The sequence below is a fragment of the Lepidochelys kempii genome, chromosome 15 (genome assembly GCF_965140265.1).
Source record: "Lepidochelys kempii isolate rLepKem1 chromosome 15, rLepKem1.hap2, whole genome shotgun sequence".
Lineage (NCBI taxonomy): Eukaryota > Metazoa > Chordata > Testudines > Cheloniidae > Lepidochelys > Lepidochelys kempii.
In genome coordinates, this window is record NC_133270.1 from 16,587,486 (window position 1) to 16,604,989 (window position 17,504).

The following is a 17,504-nucleotide window of genomic DNA, read 5'->3' on the forward strand; positions in this document are numbered from 1 at the left end:
GTGTTGTACAGTGATAGGATCACGTTAACACTGTTGATTGCCTGGGCCCAGCTATTCCATCAAAATTAACACAACAGATCTGTCAGCAAGGGGCCATGTCATGTACTGGAAAGTTGTCTCCTCAGCTTCTGGGTGGATCTCCCTTCCACACAGCAGGAAAACTAAATTATCTAATATACCCCAAAAGCATGTAAAAAAGAAAAGCACAAGAGAAGTCTCACACCTCACCCAAAGCATGCATCTAGCTCCAGTCAATTCCTAGCATCTCTGATTTTTTTTTACTCCCCCCTCCCCACACACACACTTTACAGCCATGTGACGTGGGGAAAGGGCAGTGACCTCACAAATGGTAAAGCCATCAGTAAGATATGCTTGTCAATCCAAATGTGGAGTCCTTTGAACAGACCCATGCAGATGTCTCCCTCCCTCCACAGAAACACCCTTGTGTCTTAGTAAAGCCATGATCTACACTCCAAAGTCATTATATGGCTTTCTGCTATAATGCTAACATAAGCCATAGAATTACTGTTTCCAGCTGCAGTACATTAAAGCATACACCAATCACTTTCATTACTAGAGGTTTTTTTGCAGCACACTGCTGGCCTGTGCTAGGGTCCCACTACCCTGTGTCCTGGCTGAATGATGTTATGTGGCAGAGAATATTTAGAACATCTGATGTAACAAATAACCAATGACACACATGTTCTTTCCAGGCATGGTTTATTGAAAACACACCAAACTGTTATCCTACATACCTGGTTTCTAACAAGCATTCTACTTATCGGTGTTATGGAAAATTCCTATAATAATACATTCTGTTATGGTAACATTTGTTCTATGAAAGCATAATTATCTTTTATTGCCCTCCCCCATCTTACTCTTAAAATAAAACCATTCTAAGTGTTCCAGTTTATAGTACAGTGTAAATACAATGCAAAAACCCACCAGTCTAAACTACAGCGATAATGTTGAGTAGTATTACAGAAAACACATTGGTGATTTTTTTTTCTTTATTTTCCTACCATGAAAATTTTAAGGCACATGATAGTTACAAACACATTAGCTACTAATTACCAGTAATCTTCTTAGTCTAGTTATGTTTTTGTTTTGCTGAACAATTATATCCTCAACTGGATTGGCAGGTTTTGCAGCATATGCTCTTTCCCCCTCATGACTCATCCTGCCATCGTGTTTCTGAACATTCTACCCCAATGTAAATTTAAGACAGGGGAAAAAAATAGTTTATAATACTGTCCCTTAATGCACTAGACTAGTTACTGTACTGATAATCAGAGGAAAACCTTTCTGTGAAAGGTAAGGAAACATCAGTTTTTTAGGAGCAGAACAGTGAAGAGACTTTGCTAGAAACTATACCTCTATAAACACCTTTGAAAGTATGGGGGGGAGGGGGGAGGGGAGAGAGAGACAGAGACCCCCAACCCCAACAGCACAAAAGCATGGGCTGAAGCTAGCAGCACATTACGGTTTTCAAAGAAAGAGTGAGGCCATGAGGAGTGTCACAGCAGGAAGCAATAAAATCAACCTCATTAATATGGCCCTTGGCCCCAGAAGCTTTGCCTCCGCTGTCTAGGAACTTATAATGCCCCCATCCCTGTTGGTAATCAAGCCTAAACCACACAGTAAGCTGCAGGTAAGTAACGAAAGTGGGAGACCCTCTATCCTAATGCTCTGGGAGTTGAACCCAGGTGAAAAAGTGCTTTGCATATCACAAGCCTTGTGTGTAGCAGGCCATGTGTCACGAATTCTCATCAGTATTGGTAAGAGCTTACTGGAGTGGTGGAACCATACTTGCAAACCACTGCTTCCTCTGTGTGTCTCCCTATCCTGGGCCAGTTCCTGGTCCCCAAAACCAGTCCTTTTCATGATGTTTTAGAGACAGTGCTGCTCTGAGAGCTGTAGGAGGAATCCCTGGGTGGTAAAGAAGGGTGGTGCTTGCTCTGCACTATTCACTCTGCCCTATGTAGGGAGCATTCCTGAGACCATAGCGAGGGGTGGCCAGAGCACACCAAACTCCAGGAATCTACAGCTGGCAAACTGATCTGTGGGCCACCAGTCCAGCCACTAGTCTTTGGGCCTCCCCAAGTTATGCAGAGGGGTGAACTGGTACTTGGCCAGCTCCAGAATCAGGAGAGCAGAAAGGTGGCTTAGCTTGGAGCCCCATATGTCCGCACCCCTCCTAGGATCCCGCACTGAGCACAGCCTGGCCCACCATGGGTAGCTGTAGGAACCTATTGACTCGGTACAGCTATTACTCCAATACACAGCAGCCAAACCTACAGCCACAGGGGGCTCCTGAGTCATGGGAGCCCCACCAAAATTAGCACTTGTTTTCTTCAGTGGTCACAGCGTAGTGCCATGGGCTGTGCTAGGGCTGCTTCCTGGGGACGGAGCTCCGTGGGATAACTTGAGTCCCCGAGGGAATCAAACTATCCCCCACTTTATCACAGCCCTCTAGCTGAGGCAACAGAGGTTCGCGCCTCCTCCTGATCAACAGAAAGCCTGCACCCACTGTCCTGCTAGCTTCCTCCACAAGGACACACTAGAAACTCTGGGGTGTTTTTTCTAGCTCTTGCTCCTCTGTGGGCCTGATCTCCGGCTGTCATGGTGCAGGCATCTGGAGCAAATGGCAGGGAGGCGGTTGCATGCCTAATCCTGAGACCTGATGCTGCTTGACTTCAGACTGATTTTGTCACACACACTATTGCTTTCCCGCCTCTGCAGTCAAACGCTCCTAAAATGCCTAGTGCGTCCTTCCTTCACATTCCCTATCTTCTCAAATGAAGCCCAAACATAGATGGGAAGCAACCGGTGGGTTGTGGGGGGAGGGATTGGAAGGGCTGGGTAAGGGGAGACATCCTGAAAAGTCCCAGTAGGTTATCAGCTAGCTATAGCTACCATACATCGGCCCTGCACCAATACATTTCTGTAAAAGAGCGCCTCCCACAGGTGAGCCCACCCCCTGCAGCATGCTTCCACTGCAACTTGATTAAATGTGATGCTAGGACTGATCAGCAGCATCATTTTAAAGTAAACAGTTTCCTGATTTGGTCTATGGCTGATGCTGCTGACACTGGAGGCCATTCTCATGTCTTAAATCAGCCCTGGGATCCCTCTCTCTGCTCATTGTCCAGGGAAAGGCTTGCAGGAGAGGAGCAGAAGAAAAGCAGTGAAATGTACAGGATTAAATTCTTGTTATTGCTACATACTCTGAGTAAATCTTCATTGTGGTGAGTGTGGTCAGAGCCACACTGCTCCTGTTAATAGTCCTGATATTTTGCCTGTTGGTATAAACACTGCATACTACTAACTGGGGGGAGGTGAGGTGTCTTACTCAGGAGCAAGCAGCCTTGCAAACAAAGCAGTCACAAAAAGACAAACCTGGAAACAAGGGAAAAGAACAATCACCCACAATGATTCCAAGCATCCAGCTCCATTCCGTCTAATCGGGTGGGATGGTTTCTGCTTAGAATATAAAACACAATCTGCTTCTCGAACACCCCTGTGTTTTTTGTTTGGCCAATTATAAAGAGGCCATTTGCCCAATCTGGATTCTGATCCAGATTTTTAACATCCCTATAGCATGGGTGTTTAGATCTAGGTTTTAGTTGGAGGGGCCTCTCTCTGCATAGGAGATCATTTAAGTTTATTGCCAGTCTCCTCTCCCCAGGGTATTTCCTACAGCCTTCCCCTTTTGCCATTGTCCCTCCTTACCTCTCCCTGGCTTTGGAATATTTGTAGAATGACTACATCGCAAAGACTTAGCAGAAAAGCCTTGCAACATTTGGCTAGTTATCTGCAGTAATCTTTTGCTGAGACTCCTTTGGTAAATACAATACTCTGATACCCGAGTCTCCTGGGACCTTTCCTTATGCACTTCTAATAGGCTACAAAGAAGGTTCCATTGCTAATTGCTGCAGAAATTTTTTTTAAAAAAAAATCCTTTCATATACAAAAACACACAAGGTACAGAACCCAAAGCAGTATAAAACTCTTCTGTGTAACAGCCTGGTTAAAAGGGTCTCCACTTATCAGTAGAACAAGTATGAAAAGAGCACCGTTGTTAGAATATACAGTAAAACTATGTATCTGGTTTCACTCTCTATGCTTTACATCTACAAGAAGAAAAAACTCCCCGCCCATCAGAATCCAAATGGTCACAGATGGATCTGTCTTTGCCTCCCTTGCCCAGCTGAGCATCTTTGACCTCACAGGACTCTCTCACCAGGGTAAACATAACCAACCTCCCAGCAACTTCACCTTTCTTAGGACCCAGACGTAACCTCTCTGTGCGTGAGCGGGATGGGAAGGGGGATCAAGTTAGTGCCTGTAGCTCGAGCATCAGTCTTTCCCTGAATCAACAGTCCTCCTGCATACTACTTCCACGGTTTTGGCAACCTATCCTCTGCACAACTATATATATTTATTTATAGATATGTATTTGTCAAATTTTATTATACTCAAGAAGATACGAAGCTCTTGAGGCTTGCTTTTTTTTTAGTTTTTTAATTTTGTACAAAAAATTAGACGTTTACTATTACAGTAATATTTTGTTTTTTGTTGTGGGTTTTTTCTTCTTCATTTTTAATTTACAAAGGAAATGGCAGGCACTGAAAACCTAAAATTAAGTTTGCTTGATTCAAAGATGTGCTTTCCAGTCACACTGTATTTAAGAACTTGTAGGTGTAAACATGGCAACCAAATGACAATGGTAACTAAGCAAAATAAGTAAAAGGCATCCATCCAATGCTAGGAGAGAGATTTGATTCTTGTTTCATCCTTCTCCCTCATTGGATCAAAAACCCAAAGGAAATCAATGATTTGCATTTAATACATAGCATCACCAGATAGCATTGTGTAAAATGTGACTGTGGGGGGCAAAAATTCAACCTTGTGCAGAGAGTCTGCCTGTGGCCTACCAGGTGGCTTTGAGTAGACCCTCAGCAAGAGGCTGAATTTTACCCTTGCTTTTTGTTTTTAGGTTGCACACTTAAGTAACACAAAAAAACCAGGATGATGATTTCTTTAAGAAATATATCAGTTACTTTTCATCAGGCTCGACAGCCGAAAACACGCATGGATCTAATAGCAACCGAGTCTATCATTAAAAATATAAGGGGCGTCAGATTACAGTGTGTTCTAATCGGAACTCCCTAATGAGGAAGTTTCCATTCTTCCCCAATGTGTTAACAGCTCTGGGAAATAAAATTATGTTAAAGATTAAATAACCATCAACCCAACATCAACACTTGGGGGGGAAAAAGCAACTCCTTTACTGCAATCATCATGAGCAACAAAAATAAAAAGGCAGCCAACTCCATTTCTCAGCACAGATTTCTGAATTGGGACAGTGAAACCTTCAACAAACTGTTTACATATGTGGAAGTAAAAATAGAACCATTACAGAAGTCAAAAGGCAGAAGTATTTTACACCAGATTATAATGATAATATAACACAGTGTGATATCGCTTCCTCTAATAGCAGATTATACAGCTTGCATCAACTTCGTTGTCTACATTCCAGTTCATTCAATCAGCCGAAATAGTTTTTTTCTCCTTTCTTTAAAATCCAACAAACCCACTCAACGTTCCTGCATTTCTTGTGAAAAAAAATAATAAAAGCTCAAAACCAAAAAAACCAAACTCCCTAATATAAAAATCTTTTAAAAATTAAATTCACAGTTCAAAACAAAACCCAAAAAACAAAAACAAATGAAAAGTGCTAGTTTCCTCATGACTATACCTAAGGATATATTTCAAATATTCTGCAGTTCCTCTTTCACTTGCAAAGCTGTCCTCTTTCCCACCACGTGACCGTCTCTTCTCATCCTTGGCACCATCCTCATTTAAGAGTCACTAGTTAGATGTAAGCTTGGATTCTTTCTTCTTTTGGGGGAGGGGGACAAAGGGAGGTGGCTGTGTCTGGTGGGAATGTAATTGAGTTTTAAAAAGCAAATTGTCTTGCTGTAAGGCATGGTGCTCCGGGGTTGGCTGATGGCAGTTGTCTGTTTTCTCCCCACACCCTCCTAGAATCTGCAGACTGTTCACTGATGCAGCGCCCTCCGAATTTGAATGGCAGTGGTGATTAATGAGATCCTCTGTGTTGGTTCAAATTTGTTTTTTCCCCCCTCAGTATAAAAAAAAAAAAAAAAAAAGAAGCAGTTGGACTCTAGCCCTGGAAAATAAAGCCACAGCTGATTAATATATGAAATAATGCACCTTTGATTATCTCCAGCACATACAGTGTGAGCTCAGGTAGCAGGACAACTGCAAGCGTCCACCTGAGGGTGACCAGATGTCCCGATTTTATAGGGACACTCCCGATATTTGGAGCTTTTTCTTACAATAGGCACCTATCACCCCCCACCCACCCCCTGTCCTGATTTTTCACACTTGCCATCTGGTCACCCTAGTCCACCCCCCTCGCCCACCCCCAATATCATAGTTCCTTTAAGGGCAGAAATTAGAAAAAAAAAACAACCCAAAAACAACAACAAAACCAAAAAGCCACCCTAAGTTTAAAAAGGTACCCTCCCCCACCCTCGATGCTTTCTCCACTCTCAAGGATCACTGCACAAATGTGGGACTACTGCGTCCTGTCAAAACTTTAAATCTCAATCTTCTGGAGCAGGGACCACTACTTCTTACTGCACCTAGCACCATGGGGCTCTGATCTTGGTTGGAGTACTATCATAATACAAATAATAAATAATCTATGGCAACAGCAGAGCCCCCAGGGTTTCACATGTGTAGTAGCTGGATGGGTTGAATTTTCAGGGCAGTGCCCAGGGGAATCAGATGCGAGAACCCCATGAATTGTGTCTGACCTTGCTCCCCTTACTCTCGAGAGATTTCCCCTTGCTTTCAATGAGAATTTCTCTTAAGTAAGGATTTCACGGTCCCCTGATTCCTAATGCACCTGAAAGCACTGTCCTAAGGGGGCACCAGGAAGTCCAGTGGCTTTTGTGCTCTGGCTTTTCACTTTTAGAGAGCAGGACTCAAAATCTTCAAGCAAGCAAGCAGAAATCTGCTGGGTATATCCCAGTCCCCTATGGGTCTGCATCATTAAATCACCACACAGTTTGGCCCAGTCGGTGTTCTCTCATCCAGCACGACTCAGGACTGGAACAGTACGAGCGCTGCAGTGGCAAAGTGTCCGCTGGTGCTACTACTGCTCACCTTCACATGAATTTAATACCCCAACACACGTTTAAAGAGCTTTTCCTTCCCCATCATTTTAAGGTCTTAGAAAAGTAACAAAGTGAATCTAAATTTGAGACCTTGGACGGTTTCAGGTTTAAACTTACTTGCCAAGAGTTGCCAGGAGAATGCAAAGAGCAGAGAAGTGCAGCATCACTGGGGCTGCTTATGTTGCAAAGTTACTCTGCCAGCTTCAGGTGTGATTTTTAAAAACATTCTCCCAGAGGTTTCCAAAGCCCTGCGAATTCACATCCTACACCCTCGCCCCGCCCCGGGTCTCCAATGCTTTACTTCGTCTGTTACTGTCAGGAATTTGTGTGAAGACAGCGCATGTCTTCTAGGTTTTCTCAGGAGATGGAGGAATTGCTCTTTGAACCAGCACCCAAAGGGCATCAGCAAAGCAGCCAATCAGAAATTTTAATTATTTAAAGAAATGCTTCTTCTGGAAGTCAACAAAAAGCCAGCGAAAGGTGCCAGACTGACAGCCCCAAGGACTGAAGCCCACAGACCCATTTGTCTCCAACACAGGCACAGGATAGACAGTGGCAGCAATTTAAGACCAGAAGGGGGATGGTTAGTAGCCAAAGACTGAGTATGTACTGGGAAAACTAGGGAGACAACGTGGGTGAGGGAATATCTTTTATTGCACCAACTTCTGTTGGTGAGAGAGACAAGCTGTTGAGCTACATGGAGCTCTTCTTCAGGTCTGGGAGAATTGTCCACCTAGCTGAGAAAGGCCTTATACGGGTCTGTTATAGGCTGCAGTGGCCAGAGGGTTCCAGCCCTTCCCATCAAGGAAACAAGAATGAGTCATGAATTCTGATCTCTCCTATTGTACTGCACTCGCCTCATGACTTGAGTTTCCTTCTCACTGATTAATGTGATTTCCATGTAGAGAAAAGGACCGATTTTCTGCAGTGCTGAGCAATGGGAGTAGTGGGTGCTCACCATCTCTGGAAATCGGGCCTTCAGGGACTATCAGACACTGGGTAAGGAGAACTTGTGTAGTGCAATCCTCATGGTTACTAAAGATATTCTTTTAGTCCACAGACAGCCACACAGTCTGTACTATACACAATGCGGCGTCTGACGGGCTGCCAGGAGGTGTAACATGGATAACAGACTGGGCAGCAGGAGGCAGATTAGTGGCAGCAGGAGTGGTAAAAGCTGGCACAGTTTTAAGGAGCTTGGCACATAGGGAAGGTAGAGAACAAGAAGGGGTCCAAAAAAAAGCCTTGAACTGCGGAGAAGAAGGAGCAGAAGGTGGGACTTGTGGCTCCATGTTTAAATGACTGACGTTCTCCCCCCTTGAAATTTAATTGTGTGCGTGGTCACCAGCTTTCCCTCGGAGGACAGGACCATAGAATTCTTGGGAGCCTCAGGGGAGATCCATGAATAGCCAGGATGTACTTTTCCTGAGGACTCAGGCTAAACCTGGTAATGAGTACAGGGTGCGGGGGGGAGGTGGAATGGCTGTAAACATTTGAGGTCAGTCAGGAAAACTATATTCAATTTAATTCCCATGTCCTAATAGCAGAGATCCTTTACGTTTCCTCTGACAGCCCATCGGTCAGAATATTAATTCACTGTCTGGTTATTTGACAGGTTATTTTTTAATCAAACAGCAGTGGTTTATTGTGTTTAATTAAAGATACAGTGCGCAATATAAACCTCCCTTTTCCAATGCATTTTCATTTGCCTAAAAGGAACCCGTTAGCTGTTAGCCTCGGAGAGATTCTGCAGTGGTACAGAACATGCACAATGAGACACGGTAATCACTAGCACCAATTACCATTAAAAGGACCTACCATGCATGCAAATTAGACCCAGGAGTCAACAGGCTGGGGTTTAATGTCACGGGCATCCACCAGATTCACCGAAGCCCTGTTACTCCTGTTAATGTTTTTCCTATTTGTGTCATTCTGCAGCAAACAGGGTGAGGAGTTAAAGGCAAAACAGAGCGGATTAATCAAACACAAACAAATCAGTCAGCTCAAAGGATTGCAAGGGGGGAATTAGTGGAGAGAGAGAAAGAAACAAAATTGGCAAAGGCATGAGCTATTCCACAGGCACTGACAAGCATTCGTGGCAGCACTTCACTTCATTGCAATTATTATTCACAAATCCTAGCCACTCGTACAGCCTCTGAGCCACAGTTACTGGATTCAGAGTAGCAGCCGTGTTAGTCTGTATCTGCAAAAAGAAAAGGAGGACTTGTGGCACCTTAGAGACTAACAAATTTATTTGAGCATAAGCTTTTGTGAGCTACAGCTCACTTCAGAATGCATCTGATGAAGTGAGCTGTAGCTCACGAAAGCTTATGCTCTAATAAATGTGTTAGTCTCTAAGGTGCCACAAGTACTCCTGTTCTTTTTGCGGTTACTGGATTGTTCACCAGCTAGAAATCAGCACACACGTTTCTCTTGGATGGGGTAGTGCAAGGGGGATCTAGACTTTGCCCAACTAAGGACTGCTTCAACAACATGACAGGAACCTGCGGGCAGCACCTCAGTGGCATAAATCAGACAGCATTTGGGCTGTCCTCCATCTTTAACAGGAAGGAAGCACAGATTGGGGAAGAGACAGGTCCCAATGCTCCATCTTGATGCAAGTAACTCCTGCTCCGATCAAGCCAAAGCATTGCACAATGGAACCACCGAGCACCTCAACTTTAGGAAAAATGAAGGTGGCCTTGGGATGCATTGCACAGCTCTGTGGGCTGTATTTGGCTACCTGTGTGTGTCACACGGTAAAAGTAAAGAGCACTTGCTCATCCTCTCTCCTCCCAACCTATCCCCCTCTCCTCTGGAAGAAGCATTTTCTGTCATTTCTGCAGAGCCACATCCTAATCTTTGCAGCCATCTCCCCTAGTTCACCCTCCTCCTCAGCATCCTGTAGTGTACACTAAGACTGTGGACGGGTGGATTGGAAAGCTTATACCATTAACCTCTGGTTCAGGCTGGGCCATCTGTTTCCATATCAGAATAACATCTGTGTCAATCAAATGGTATTTCCAAAGTGGGTAACTAGGATTTAGACACTGATTCCCATCAGTGGCAATCTCAGAGCCTTGTGGCTCAATCTTTGTGTAGCACTTTGGAAATTTACCCTGAAACATAACCATGAATAATACGAAGTGAATTGCTCTTAAGCACTTAAGATAGAAATTTCCCAGTTTGATCAGGGCTACTACACAGTAAAACAGGAAAGGACAGAGATGACAAACTAATGAAGGAAGCACCGATCCCTTCCAAAGGCAAAGGTGAGAGGAACCAAAGATTTTTGTTTCCTTTCCATCTTTACTAGTGACTGTAAAGCATAGATGCAATTAGCATTCTACATGTTCACACCAAAAGGTGATTGCTATCAAATCCCATTATATATAGCACAATAGGTGCAGGCTTAGCAAATGGATTGTACATGGACTAAATAGGGCAGCTAGTTTTAAACAACAGTGGCTGTTCCCTTGCAGTACAGCTTTAAGGGTCGCTGAGGTCGCCTAATCTATGCACAGCCATAATCTTCAACCACTTACAGTACTGGATAATGGAAGGTCATATTAAAGTAAGATCAGAGGCTGGGCTAACCCAAGGGGTAAAGAAGTCAGTGTTTCAGTCACACTGCAGCCACATGACGTGAGACTTCTACTCATTCAGGCCAGCTAACAACAGTAAGCTTGCAGGGTTTGGCACTGGAAGGATATCACAAGACAATGGCTTATATTAATAAGGTTGCTAGATGAGAAGCTTCTGACAAGGCAGAGGTTTTAAATAGCCTTTGAAAAAACTATTTGTGTCTGAACAATTGAAGTGTGGACTGCGGCTGGCCTCTACCTTTAATAGAGAAGAGGGGTAGCTATGCTCAAATCTGGATGGTGAGTGTTTGTGTCCACATGTTAATATAGACAGACCATCGCCAGGCAGGTGTACAACTGGCTCATTCTGTGGAAAGATTTTTCTCTATCTTATTTCTGCATGCCTTTGCTCAGTGTTTTGCACTAATTGAAAAGTCTTTCCTTTTCAACCGCTTGGCCATTTAACCTGAAGCATCTGGATCTTCTGGAGTTCCCACAAAACACTGAGGAGATTTCACCACAGATCCTCAGGGCTCCCTAGCACTGAGGTTCCCAACACCAGCACCAAGGCGGGGAGCAGTGATTTCTGTCACAAACTCTTGTTTCATTGTCTGGTTTTTCCCACTGCTGACACACAAGAGTGTGTGCGTGGGTTTTTGCAAGGTAGGGAGGAGTCCCATGTGCCACTGCACTGCTGGAGGCATAAAGCAACTGCTTATAAAAACTTAGCTAAAATTGTGCATGAATGTAAGAAAAATTGCATAGAGTCAATTACTAGCATGCAGCCTGTATTGCTAAACTCAGCAGCCCACAATGGAAGTGGAAGATTCAAGTCTGACTTTTCAGTGAGGAAACTGCGTGGAAGAAGAAAGTTGGAAATCCATTTTAAAGAAGGCTCTGTGTAAGAGAGTGAGAGAGACCAACCCATATACAGAGTCCATGTGTGGGAGAGTCTGAGCGAGGGCTGGGAGCTATATACACCACACAGCTTTACAAAGACACACAGGCTTTCAGCTACACTCCTTTATGGTTTCCATGGTGGGAAGTAACTGCTTGATGTGACTATTCTCAGAACAAAGTCTCCTGCAGAGCTATACACTTTAGGGCTGGGGAATGTACCTAGATGGAGGAGCTGAAAGTGATAAAGCAAACACATTCTTTTGTAAAACCGTTATTTACCTACAGGAACTTGAGCACATATCAGCTTATAAAACCATCTCCAGCAGTTGCTCCCTTATTAGAAAGCAGAATTTGCTTCCATTTAAGGCTAACTAGTGATCACTTACGAAATGGTGCCTTTATAGATAACCATTTACAAGCCCCTGCTGTGTATTTGCGACACACGTTCCTTGCTGCCTGACACTGGATGTCCCATTCTGTAATGGCATTAAGCAGCCTTTGGAATAGCTGGAAGCTTACTTTTAAAGGTTCTTTCTCCGATGCGTCCCCTATAGTGTCATTGGTCTTGTATTTGCGCTCTTTGTCCCGGTGATCGATGGTGGAGTACCCATCTGTGAAGGAATGACATGACAATCAGGCAGCAAAACCATGGTAGATTTGGCTGTTTTGCATTGTCAAAGAACTAGAGAGAGAGAAAGAGAGACAGACACAAAGCGTTAAACCAAAGACATAGGCATGTGCCTTCCTCGTGGGCTGATGTTCAGCAATTTTATTTTTTAACCACCTTTCTTTTTAAAAAGAACTCCTTTTATACCACCCCCTCCGTGTCAAATGCTGGTATCTCATTAACAAGCAGCACAGTTTCCATTCTGGCCGGCTGCAGTGTAGTAGTAGTCTGTCCATGGAAAGCAGCAAGCTGTTACTTCACACCCTGTGGCTAATGAGCTCCAAATCCAGCTGAAATCTTGCGTTCTGCACTTAACAACCTGAATAATTGGCTGGGTTCCTTCTCGGAGTGGCATGCAACACATTCCCACTCCTTCTGAACTTGACTACAAGCAGGACACGACAATAGTTTGGAGACATCCCCTTTGGCATGATAAGAAAAGCAGCCTGTCGAGTTTTGTGAGATCTCGATGCAAACCCTGCTCTGCTGGACCTGCCTTTCATTTTGAAATGGCACCTGTGGGTGATTTTTCTCCCTGACAGTTGAAAAGCAATGTGAATACATGAGTAAACAGGAAAGAAGGGGGTGGAAGGGCTTTATGAAGAAATGCTGTAAGTATTTCAGAAACTACTTGGATTCATTGTTAGAGGTTACAAATACTACTTTATTCCTCTAGTGCATCAAGTTTCCCGCATTATCAGGGACAAACATATTCTCCTGCCTGCCCTGACAGCTTTCTAATCTGGGCTAAGTGACAGTCAAATTTGTGGTTCTTAATAAGCTTTGTATCTCTCCATGTAATTAAAGGATCATTACAGGTTCTACTTCCTGTCAAACTGTACTCTCCAAAAAGATTTTACATAAAATGTCAGAAGGCCTCATGTCTTGGTTTATTGCTTGCATTCAATAGGCCTTCTAAAATCAGTCAGTCAGTCACTCTAGATGTCGTTTTTGAGGGCTACCGGTGAAACTAAAAAGTAAGCAATTTTAAGCTGTAACACAAAAGCTTTGTAAATGGAGCGACTCCTGGTAAACAGTCTATGGGGCAGCAGTTCTCAAAATAGGCTACGCAAGCTGCAATCCAGTTAGTTTATAAAAAGATGTTTGTCTTTATACTTGGCTCAGTAAATCAACATATGCACAAGCCTTGCAGAATGCCCAGGCATTTGAGATGGTCCACATGTTTAATTAAGATCAATATCATATAAAAAGATAATCCATAACTATGCTGATTATAATGACTAAGGCCGTGTATCAAGTACATTTGAGATATGTGGTGCATAACTTAAACCTTGAGAACCACTGCTATACGGCTTTTCTTCTTTACTTTCAGTTCTCTGCTGACAGTTAAGATACCTAGCATCCCTGCTTGTGCCAGTTAGACCAAAAAATCCCAACCATCCACCTAGCCAACACTCCCGGGGAGTGTACAATAAGTCATTCAGTTTCAAATTACACACACAAACAAACACACACACAGATCTAAAAACGTTACAACTCATAGTAAAAGTCATGGGTACATGCTATACATTTAAATGATAGCACAATGGCGTTCAAAAATCGCCTTTCCCAAACTCGATGGTCAACTCAGAAGCAGCCCTTTACATTTGAAAATTATTTAATCATATTTACTTACAAGTAACAGATCACTGACATTGTGTAGCACCTTTCATCAAGAACGATCCCGAAGCACTTTATAAACAGGTAAACTACAAAGAGAACCGTTCACCCACCACTGAAATGCAACTGCCACAGAGATGATGCATGTCTAGTGTTTAACATTTCACAACAGTTTAGGAGAGGAGGTAAAGAATATCACCATATACAAATGGAGGATTGGGCCAAAAGAAATCTGATGAGGTTCAATAAGGATAAGTGCAGGGTCCTGCACTTAGGACGGAAGAACCCAATGCACAGCTACAGACTAGGGACCGAATGGCTAGGCAGCAGTTCTGCGGAAAAGGACCTAGGGGTGACAGTGGACGAGAAGCTGGATATGAGTCAGCAGTGTGCCCTTGTTGCCAAGAAGGCCAATGGCATTTTGGGATGTATAAGTAGGGGCATAGCGAGCAGATCGAGGGACGTGATCGTTCCCCTCTATTCGACATTGGTGAGGCCTCATCTGGAGTACTGTGTCCAGTTTTGGGCCCCACACTTCAAGAAGGATGTGGATAAATTGGAGAGAGTCCAGCGAAGGGCAACAAAAATGATTAGGGGACTGGAACACATGAGTTATGAGGAGAGGCTGAGGGAGCTGGGATTGTTTAGCCTGCAGAAGAGAAGAATGAGGGGGGATTTGATAGCTGCTTTCAACTACCTGAAAGGGGGTTCCAAAGAGGATGGCTCTAGACTGTTCTCAATGGTAGCAGATGACAGAACGAGGAGTAATGGTCTCAAGTTGCAGTGGGGGAGGTTTAGATTGGATATTAGGAAAAACTTTTTCACTAAGAGGGTGGTGAAACACTGGAATGCGTTACCTAGGGAGGTGGTAGAATCTCCTTCCTTAGAGGTTTTTAAGGTCAGGCTTGACAAAGCCCTGGCTGGGATGATTTAACTGGGAATTGGTCCTGCTTCGAGCAGGGGGTTGGACTAGATGACCTTCTGGGGTCCCTTCCAACCCTGATATTCTATGATTCTATGAAATGGAAAAAAAATGGATATTTTAGATAGGCAAAAAACTAGTGTTTAATCAATACACCAGCCTTCAGAATCCTAATCAAAGTGATAAAAAATGGTCAGGGTCTTTGGGTTTACATCTGAGCTAAAAGGCATTTTGTAGCGTGTATTGTTGTTCAGCTGAATGCTGACCCCTTGTTAATGGTAGGTTTCAGAGTAGCAGCCGTGTTAGTCTGTATTCACAAAAAGAAACGGAGTACTTGTGGCACCTTAGAGACTAACCAGAGACTAACAGAACTGAGCTGTAGCTCACGAAAGCGTATGCTCAAATAAATTGGTTAGTCTCTAAGGTGCCACAAGTCCTCCTTTTCTTTTTGCTTGTTAATGGTGTCACACACGTCAGTTCTAACGGATTGTTTGGAGCTAAAAACCACACGCTGAGTTGGGAATACATCAAGATAGCAACTGAGATTGGAAGTTTGTGGTTAGATTTATTAAAATGAGAACTATCCTGAAGGAGGCTGTACCAGTACAGTAATATCTCGGTGCCCTGAGGGCAATGGCTCTGTGGTGGAATTAACAAACTCAGTTCCTTCCGTGTTTCAAGATTAATTCTAAAATCAAATTTAATTTAGTCTATATGGAATTAACAAGCAATCTGGAGTGTGTTTTAGGAAGGTATAAGCCATTTGGACTTTGGCTGGAGGAGCCTGAGGAATGGAAAGTCGAATATTAACATTATCCATTTTCTTGGAGTTTAGTGGAGCAAATCAATTACCTAGAGTTAGTGCATTTCCTGTGAGTTGGCCTTTAAAGGTATTGGTGATGAGATACAGAGAAATCCCAGTGACCAGCTACAATTGATTTAAAAGTTTCCAAGAAAAGGGATCTTTGACAGAAATCTTGGAACCTTGTTTTCTAGAGGTGGTGAACAGATCTGAGTGGACTCTCCTAGGTGAGAGATTCTGTCAAACTGCCTACCTAAAATCAATTTGTATTTCACCTACTAAAGCCACATCAGTATTAACCTGTGGAACAAATGAAACATTGATTAGATTAATATTTTTCTCTGAATACTGAACTACAGTCTTGTGGGCACAGAACTTCTGATCCTATTCGCCTGACTGCTGAACTAGGTTCTGTGCCCACAAGACTGTAGTTCAGTATTCAGAGAAAAATATTAATCTAATCAATGTTTCATTTGTTCCACAGGTTAATACTGATGTGGCTTTAGTAGGTGAAATACAAATTGATTTTAGGTAGGCAGTTTGACAGAATCTCTCACCTAGGAGAGTCCACTCAGATCTGTTCACCACCTCTAGAAAACAAGGTTCCAAGATTTCTGTCAAAGATCCCTTTTCTTGGAAACTTTTAAATCAATTGTAGCTGGTCACTGGGATTTCTCTGTATCTCATCACCAATACCTTTAAAGGCCAACTCACAGGAAATGCACTAACTCTAGGTAATTGATTTGCTCCACTAAACTCCAAGAAAATGGATAATGTTAATATTTGACTTTCCATTCCTCAGGCTCCTCCAGCCAAAGTCCAAATGGCTTATACCTTCCTAAAACACACTCCAGATTGCTTGTTAATTCCATATAGACTAAATTAAATTTGATTTTAGAATTAATCTTGAAACACGGAAGGAACTGAGTTTGTTAATTCCACCACAGAGCCATTGCCCTCAGGGCACCGAGATATTACTGTACTGGTACAGCCTCCTTCAGGATAGTTCTCATTTTAATAAATCTAACCACAAACTTCCAACACGAGTTTCTACAAGCCATTACCCTCTGATCCCACTGAGAGTTACCAAAAGCAACTACAGCATTTGCTCAAGAAACTTCCTGAAAAAGCACAAGATCAAATCCGCACAGACACACCCCTGGAACCCCGACCTGGGATATTCTATCTACTACCCAAGATCCATAAACCTGGAAATCCTGGGCGCCCCATCATCTCAGGCATTGGCACCCTGACAGCAGGATTGTCTGGCTATGTAGACTCCCTCCTCAGGCCCTACGCTACCAGCACTCCCAGCTACCTTCGAGACACCACTGACTTCCTGAGGAAACTACAATCCATCGGTGATCTTCCTGATAACACCATCCTGGCCACTATGGATGTAGAAGCCCTCTACACCAACATTCCACACAAAGATGGACTACAAGCCGTCAAGAACACTATCCCCGATAATGTTACGGCTAACCTGGTGGCTGAACTTTGTGACTTTGTCCTTACCCATAACTACTTCACATTTGGGGACAATGTATACCTTCAGATCAGCGGCACTGCTATGGGTACCCGCATGGCCCCACAGTATGCCAACATTTTTATGGCTGATTTAGAACAACGCTTCCTCAGCTCTCGTCCCCTAAAGCCCCTACTCTACTTGCGCTATATTGATGACATCTTCATCATCTGGACCCATGGAAAAGAAGCCCTTGAGGAATTCCACCATGATTTCAACAATTTCCATCCCACCACCAACCTCAGCCTGGTCCAGTCCACACAAGAGATCCACTTC

At 43.5% G+C, this 17,504-nt stretch overlaps 1 protein-coding gene across 16 annotated transcripts in view; it reads right to left on the reverse strand.

Moving 5' to 3' along the window:
* Positions 1-703: 703 nt before the first annotated feature.
* Positions 704-17,504, reverse strand: part of ARVCF (ARVCF delta catenin family member) — a 543,783-nt gene continuing 526,982 nt past the window's right edge. For 15 of the 16 annotated variants that reach the window (XM_073313189.1, XM_073313188.1, XM_073313184.1 and 12 more), the window contains 3 exons: positions 12,212-12,303; positions 9,027-9,140; positions 704-6,193 (listed from right to left, as the gene is read on the reverse strand). In XM_073313189.1, the coding sequence (XP_073169290.1) occupies positions 9,039-9,140; positions 12,212-12,303 (194 nt within the window). In that variant the 3' untranslated portion in view covers positions 704-6,193; positions 9,027-9,038. The remainder of the gene's footprint in view (positions 6,194-9,026; positions 9,141-12,211; positions 12,304-17,504) is intronic. The other variant, XM_073313194.1, reaches the window with a different exon arrangement.